The sequence below is a fragment of the Genypterus blacodes genome, unplaced genomic scaffold, assembly GCF_046128005.1.
Source record: "Genypterus blacodes isolate CSIRO-AG114 ecotype Tasmania unplaced genomic scaffold, CSIRO-AGI_Gbla_v1 ptg000118l_1, whole genome shotgun sequence".
Classification (NCBI taxonomy): domain Eukaryota; kingdom Metazoa; phylum Chordata; class Actinopteri; order Ophidiiformes; family Ophidiidae; genus Genypterus; species Genypterus blacodes.
This window is the reverse complement of record NW_027466921.1, coordinates 1,341,293-1,349,492: the sequence shown is the minus strand read 5'-3', so window position 1 is coordinate 1,349,492 and position 8,200 is coordinate 1,341,293. Positions and strand designations below refer to the sequence as shown.

At 43.6% G+C, this 8,200-nt stretch overlaps 1 protein-coding gene across 1 annotated transcript; it reads left to right on the top strand.

Annotated features, from left to right (window-relative positions):
* Positions 1-767: 767 nt before the first annotated feature.
* stx19 (syntaxin 19) lies at positions 768-7,715 on the top strand. The gene is made up of 5 exons (XM_076162033.1): positions 768-944; positions 1,821-2,104; positions 2,195-2,431; positions 3,311-3,523; positions 3,904-7,715. The coding sequence occupies exons 2-5, from the start codon at positions 1,883-1,885 to the stop codon at positions 4,138-4,140; spliced, it is 909 nt and encodes a 302-aa protein (XP_076018148.1). The 5' UTR covers positions 768-944; positions 1,821-1,882; the 3' UTR covers positions 4,141-7,715.
* The last annotated feature ends 485 nt before the right edge of the window (positions 7,716-8,200 follow it).

Here is an 8,200-nt window from a genome sequence, read left to right as displayed (position 1 = left end):
GATTTCTAAACGTTATACCCTCAGTTCAGGGAGTAGATTGTGCTGTTTGGCTGTAAAAACACAGAACGGTTAGAGTCAAATCAGAAATGAAACTATAGTACGGAACAAGCGCCTCTATGTTCTCTGTGGTTGTGTAACACGACAGGCGTGACACAAACTCTGCAAACAGCCTTGAAGGTTTAAGGTGACATACATAGATGAACTTTTGACCTTGCAAAACTCCTTTTATCCCGAAAACTTGTCTCCTCTCTCCTTCTCTGTCGCTCTACTTCAAACAGATTCTTCACAGAGGGACAGAAGTCTCTTGGAATATCTCTGTGCTTGTCAGTAGAAACATGTCAAAAGTGGGCCACGGAGTCGTGAGAGAGTGTGTTCCCCTCACACACATCCAGATACAGGGCGTAGAAATGATCTTCACAGATCAGAAACACAATGACCTGGCTGATACCCAGATACCTCAAACCCCATTGTTAGGCCTCAACAATGTAAACAATGCGTTTCTATTTGCTGTCCACTGTTCCCCTGCTCAGGAATACGCCTGAGGGGAAGCTTTGGGGGTTCTGCGTGCTCTCCTTAGTGTCTCTCCCTCCTCGCCATTTGCTTATTAACGTCATGTCTCATGTCAGCAGATAAGCAAACACTTCTCTAGTCTGTGCCGGCCCTATTGGCTGTAAGCAGGTTCTCCCTCAGGAGGAGGGGAGGTGCTTCACGCATGGCTCAGCTTCATTTCCTCAAAAATTCCTCTTTCCCTCCTGCTTGTCCTAACAAACAGTTAGAAGGAATAACTGTTAGCTGCTACACTACCCGCTCGGGCCGGTCAGGTGGAATGTGAGGAGATCTGGACATGAGCTGATCTGGAGGAATGTGAGAGCTCGGGTCACGCGGTCAAATCCGGATGGGATCTCTCAGCAAACTGCTCGCAATGGATTACTGAGGAGATTAAGGTAAAAACATGTTCACATTTAAAGATGGCCATTTGTAAGGGCCATGAGTTACACACACTGACCTTCGCTGTGATGGACACTATCTCCACTCTTCACCACCATTCACAAGGTCTGGAGTGTGTTGAGTATATGAGAGAATGTCAACAAAACTTTCTCCCTCTCTCTCTCCCTCTCTCTCTCCCTCTCCCTCTCTCTCTCCCTCACTCTCTCTCTCTCTCTCTCTCTCTCCCTCTCTCCCTCTCTCTCTCTCTCTCTCTCTCTCTCTCTCGAGCAACGTGAGGCAGGCATATTAATTCTTTTAGGGAGGAAAACTCTCAGCCGGAATCTTGAGCTTAACACACAATCTTTTAAATCAGCTGTTCTGGGTTAGAGGTGTGTGTGTGTAAGAGAGAGAAAGACAGCAAATGAGAGAGCAATACTTTTTTTTTCATGAAATGTGAAGAGATTGCTTGTTTGACTGAAATGAGATAGCAGGTCATTTGAAACGCTCCATTTCTCAGCAGCCAAACATTAGGTTCAGCACACAATCATGTGCTTGAGAGAGATTATGTTTAAAGGCCTCTAATACCTAAATCCTGCTGTTGCTAAGTCAGTTTTAATACTGGCTGTGTCTCTAACTGAATGCTTCAGACTGTGTGTTTGAATGCACTTGTCAAATATCAAATGATGACGCCACGATTCAGCTTCTACTTTCTACTGACAGATATCAACACAGAGCTGTTAAATGTGCAAGATGCTCATGTTTGTGATGTGTTTTCATGTATTTACTGTAAACACACACCTCACTTCTCATGGGAAAATAAGTTGAACTTAATTTGACAGAAGATGACAGATGAAATTGGAATAACATAAACATGTTTATGCTTCATTTCTCAGTGTTTGGATGATGAAGAGCACATAGAGCAGAAAGCTCCGGTCCTGCTGAGAAATCTTCCACAATGATAGATCGTCTGGAGGAGCTCCAGCAGAGAGCTCAGGAGGATTCTGAGTCTCCCGGAGAGAGCGCCAACCCTGTCTCAGGGGAGGGTGACCATGACGATGACGTAGGGGTCGAGATCATAACACCACAGGCGGTGGTGTTTGAGGAGGAGCCAATCATTGAGAACTTCCTGTCTGAGGCTCAGCAGATCCGGAATGACATCACAACGCTGGAGACTGAGGTTTGGATTGTTTGGAGGAAATGTTTGTTGTTCTATGAATTCATAAAGACTTTGTTGTTATTCTCAATCAATTGATCTGAATCTCAACAGGTGCTTAAGTTCAGTCAGCAGCAGAAGAACCTGGTGGCAACAATGCGTCGCTTCAGCGTGATGAAGAAGGAGAGCAGCATCGTCCGGGACATCAAGTTGCAGGCGGAAAACCTGCACAGACGCTTGGACGCTCTCTCCAAACAGGCCGAGAGGACAGAGGAGCAGCAGGGGCTGGCATCTGTCACATCCAGGATCCAACGCACCCAGCATGCAGCGCTGCACCGCAAGTTCCAGCAGGTACGACCCTCCTGCTGCAGCAGAAGAACAGGCAGTGTCTTTCAGCAGGAACATTTTGGGAGCCTGATCCCAGCGTTTACACAACCGCCTTATTTACATGAAACTGCTTTAAACAAAGTCAATATTCAGCTTTAAAGTGTTTTTTGTTCTGTCTGTTTCTGTGCTCAGTGTTACCTAATTCTGCTCAGATGGGACCAAGCAACTGTAACAATATGAAAATGCCACTTATGTGTGTGTGTGTGTGTGTGTGTGTGTGTGTGTGTGTGTGTGTGTGTGTGTGTTGTGTAAGGATTGTTATGTGACGGGATGAAGGTCCTGAGATACTACGACAATATACTATCTGAGGAGAACATTTGTCATTAAACTTAAAGTACACAAAGTACTACAAAGTAGACATCCGTCTTTAGTGGCTTAGCTGTCAAAACCTCTGTTGCCTTAGTTATCCACAGACACACACACATACACACACCCCACATGCAAACACACACACACAAGACCCAACAGGAGCCTCTAGAGACAAGTTTTGCTCTTAGTAATTAAGACAAGACAATCTCTCCATCACTTCCAACTGTTAATCTAAACAACCCGAGGTCCAGCCTGGTAGATGTAAAATGAAATCTCAAGATGAAATCTCAAAGTGGCGGATTTGATACTAGATGCAAACTCAGGAGACCAGAATCAACAAAGAGCACAATGGCAGAAAGTACCTCATCAAGAAAAACAAGGAAAACTATGTTCAAGTACCGACCCACACTTGAAAGTGAAGTGCGAAATCACCACTGCTACAGAAAAAGCCCTCTTCATGTTTGATTTCTGAAGATTGATGTTTCCATTCTCCTCCTCCTTCTCTCTCAACCTTCCTGCTATCTCTACTCTCAGGTGATGCGGCTGCATAATGAAGGTCTGCTGACCAAGCAGGAGCGTTGTAAGCACTTCATCATCCGGCAGCTGGAGGTGTCAGGAAGGGAAGTGACAGAGGAGGAGGTGAATGAGATGGTTGCCACAGGAAACTGGGAGGTCTTCAACGAGAACCTGCTGAACGACGCCAGAATCACGCGATCGCAACTGTCAGAGATTGAACAGCGGCACAAGGTGAGAACGCGCTAAACAGACTTTCTCAGACACGTGTTCCAAAAACTTCCAAATAGGGAAACAGAAGTGTGATTTCATACGGAACAACCAACGCCTGTTTGAACAAAATAACACCCAGATCCCTGTTGGTTTCTATTGAAACCAACTATGAGGGAATAAGGAAGATCTTGGGTGTCAGGTGAATGTAATTGACACTTTGGTGGAGACAGAAACCAGGAGCAATCCGGGTCAGGAAGAACAGATATGGTAAAATGCTGAGAGCAAGAAAAAATTGAAGCAGCATTGATGTGTTTCTTCAGTGAGGAAGGATTTGACCAATGAACCTCTGGCCTGGACTTTGATACCTCAGTATAAATCTCATGATCCTTTTGTGCCGACAGGAGTTGCTGAGCCTGGAGAACAATATGATGGAGCTGAGGGACCTGTTTGCGGACATTTTCATGCTGGTGGAGGAACAAGGAGCCGCCATTGACCACATTCAGACCAATGTAGAGAGAACACAAGAATACGTGGTTTCCTCCAATGACAAGATCAAGACGGCTGCCAGGTACAAGAAGAACAATCCCCTCCGCAAGCTGTGCTGCTGCTGCTGCCCTCCATGGAGATGTTGCTTATAAAACCCGCACTTTAACGGAAATGTGCATTGTGGTTGCAACCGGTTTGGATGTTTAACCTAAAGCGCTGCTTCTCGCACAAGTCCAACATGTTAAGAGTGAATAAGTCTGGATTCAAGCAGTGTCAGAGGAGAAGGTTACCGTCTCTGCTGCAGTTTGTGCCGCTGAGTAGAGAAACGATGGAGACAGATTCAGCAGAGCATACAAAGCAATTAGCAGCAAAGGCCAGATTTGATATTTGAAGCACTTGTTTCTTTCACAAGGATATGATGTGAGTGGCACCGGGTGAGACAGTTCAGTGAGCGCTACTCACCAGCACCGCTACTTACTGGAGACCTTCACTGCCATCTGACAGAGGTCGCAAACAAGGGGAGACCACAGCTCCATCAGCAAGACTTCACAGACTTTCTCACTAGAATCTGCCACAAAAAACAAAATGACCTTTTAAATGTACAATTCCTCTTTTTGCACATATGCACACAATGTAGCCTTAAAAAAATATATTCAGCACAAACTCACATTTATCTTCATGGAGAGAGAGGCTGGGTAGGAACGGGGATTTGAAGTCATTGCATAAATATGCATTTCATTTCTGGTCCACATGCTAATGCAAGAAGAACTTGTTTAACAATTAGAGATTAGTCTCATTTGCATTTCAAAGTATAGTTTTCAAATGAAACAATGTTATTCATTTATTCAGTTTCCTTTACAAGTGGGAGCAGACAAATTAATTTGTCTGCTCCCACTCATTGCTCAGGGTGAAGATAATGATATTCGGTGTCATTTAAGCAGGAATTCTAGTATGACTTTGAATCACAGGCGTTAATCAAAGTATTTTCGGAATTTAAAAAAAAGATAAGCTTCTTAGTCACACATTTCAGGCAATATTTGAGGTTTATACATGTTCAGTATTTTGGATGGGAGCGATTTCATCATTTAGATTGTGGTTACAAGGTGTAGTACTACTAACTAGGATGCATGACAGTAATATGTGGATTGTACTATATTCCAGATAAACAGACTCACACCTGGTGACACGTAACCACCTACTGAATGTCCCTATCTGGGCTGAGGCAATAATAGCCTATCATTAATGTTAATCACACTCTGATCAGCACAAAGGTTCATTTTCTGCTCAGTATTTACTGTGATGTTCCTCAGTGACCCGTGGTGAACATAATACAGGACATAACACAGGTGAACTGGGTGTGCCAGAGCCGGACTGGAAACTCCGGTTTGGCTGCTTTCACATGAGAGTTTTCAGACGGAGGAGTACCTGCAGGGCGTACTGTGTAAATAGAACCGTTACATCCACCTGATAGTAACAGGAGCTATCTGGGTTAAACAACCATGTAACAGAATAGAAGGACATATAACAGGAAAGGATTCCAGTGGAGAGAAACTGATTGTGTTTTCATGTGATGGGCCTTATGCCTCACACGTGCATTTACTTCATTTAGGTGATAACATACTGTGTGATAGTGTAGAGCTAATCTGTGTTATGCAGTTGGTGTTTGGTATGAATGAACGCTGCTGTGGTCCTGCAGGTCTAATAAAGGAAAGGAGGCAGGAAGTAACTGCTGGGATCTGACAGGAGAGATTCATCTCTGAGAAGACCAACCAAAAAATACATCTGATATATAGAATGACTGTTAATGCATCATCGTACAGTACAGCTTAGTTTGTGTCAGTTGCGGTCAGAGCTGGAATTATTAAGTACCACTGCAAATTACAGGGTTCCTGTACAGCAACAATGCCATCCAGTGTTCACTGAGATAAGTGCCAGTGGGAGAAAAAGGTCACACATGCCACTCACACACTCACACTCACACTCACACACACACACACTGCACACACACTCAGGTTAGAGAACATTCAGCCTGCAGGACTTATCATCACAATCAAACATAAATAATGTGGCGGTAATCGATCTTATGTTGTTGAATCTTTTATACCGCAGAACAACTACAACCAATTGCCCATCGACTACTTGTTAATCACGGCATTTACTGTGCACATGGGCACAAGAGGCTCCAACAAAAAGAGGAAAATAAAGCAGAAATGGTTTCTATTTTTAGCCGATACACACACAGACCCCACGCCTGCTCCGGGGACGATCAATGGGAGATGATTTATGTTACTTATGCAGCACAATCTGAGCATGATTATGCAAAAGCACATTGTTTTATAGCAATAATAACACAGCTCTCTACAAATCTCCCTCTCGGCTCTCGCACAGCCGTTCTTTTCCCATATATGACTTATAGTTAAATATCATTCCAGGTATGATCAAACAGATCTCTCTTGATTATTTAAACGTATCAAGTAAGAGTAAGTGTCACAAAAACACTGAGTAGGAGCGGGAACGTATGAAAGGATAAATTTCAGCTGAATATTTTGGTAGCAGCAGGCGCAGGTAGACAGCAGACCTGTGAGAAAGTTATCTGCAGACACTCGTTCGTATATCATCGGGTTCCGTGAGCGTACAGGGGTCGTGGGAGAGGCAGAGGAACCGCCGGTCAACTCAGAGGCAGACAGACATGTGACTGCCGGGAAGGTCAACCAGGGTCACCGGCTTTAATAAACTGCTCTGATTCTCATCCATGGGAACATCTATAGAGCTCCTTACCCTGAAATACCTGGAATTACACTATCTAAATACTTTAAAATGGCAAGATAGGAATAATATTGCTGCAAGGTTGCCATTTTTATCGCTTCGTCTTCCAGCAGTAACCAGACTGTATTTTATTGTGGCGAAGTAAAGCATCACTCAGTGAGTTTTAATGACTGAACATCCTGAACACATGGGGGTTTATGACGTTAATCACGACCGACCGAAATGATTGGTGACTTCTGTATATGACAGCGTTCCGTATGTATTCATCATATCTGCCCTGTCGGTCCCAGCGAGGATCCAAATACTTTGTCCACATGTTTGAGGAACATCACAGCGGGCCTCCTGCGGTTAGAGAGCGCTGACATTACTTTACTGCCGGTTTTTATCACTGCCATCAAAATGTGAACAGAGTTATATCAGGACCCTCAAATAAGAGATAAATCACACACAACTGTCCCGGTGACTCCTGCAACTACAGACCCAGGAAAAGGTTCCACGCCTGCAAAATCCAACCTTTTTTCCCTTTTAAACCTATTATAATTCAGCCACATTCCATTTTCTCATTATCTATGCCTCAAAGGTAAAACACTGATATCATATTGCTTCTGTTACAATCTTTTATCTTTAGAGAACTCACTTTAATTTCCATTTTAAATAACATAACAGTGTAAAACGCCCTGCACGTGACCTCCGGAGTTCCAGCCTGATCGGATTCCAGCTTCCTACTGTTCTTTGTGCCAACAGCTTCTATTTGTGCTTTTATAATGGAATATAGAAATATAATGAGTTATGCTATGGAGGTCAGTGAAGAAATGAGACGGAATAGTTACATCTACGCTGCAAAGTTTATTCTAATTTATACTAAAGTTAATATGGAAGAGGTGGCAGCCTTTGCCTTCAAATGTATTTTAGATGTGGTGTGATAATGTTATTCCTATTTAAAGGTGCAATAAATACAGAATACGGAGCCTTCAGCATTATTTTCACTTTGTGTCCTGCATCACACTGTTCCATAATCTAACATATTGCTTGATTATGCTCAGGGAGAAGCTGTACACGCACTAAGGTCCTGTTTGTTTATAATATCAACCAATGTGTGTGTGAGCTCTGTGTTTGCCTTTACATACAACCAGCTAATGTCAAAAATGGACGTATTTATGACTTATTGAAGGCTACACGTTGAAAGTTGTGTACACGGTGTCAGAATGATGTATGAGCTCCAGTAATGAGAGCGGCGGTGAGGTCAGAGCGCCGGCCCTCTGCGTGGATCAGAAGAAGTTACCGTGATAAGCAAATAGACACATCTGCGGCTGTAACGCTGACTGAAGACGTGTTTTCATCTTCTTTGACAGGTAGGAGGAGGAACGGACGGCGACTTTAATGCGCAGCACATGTGATGCGGACGGAAAACAAAGGAGAAGCTTTTTTTTTTCTTTTTTTTGTTCT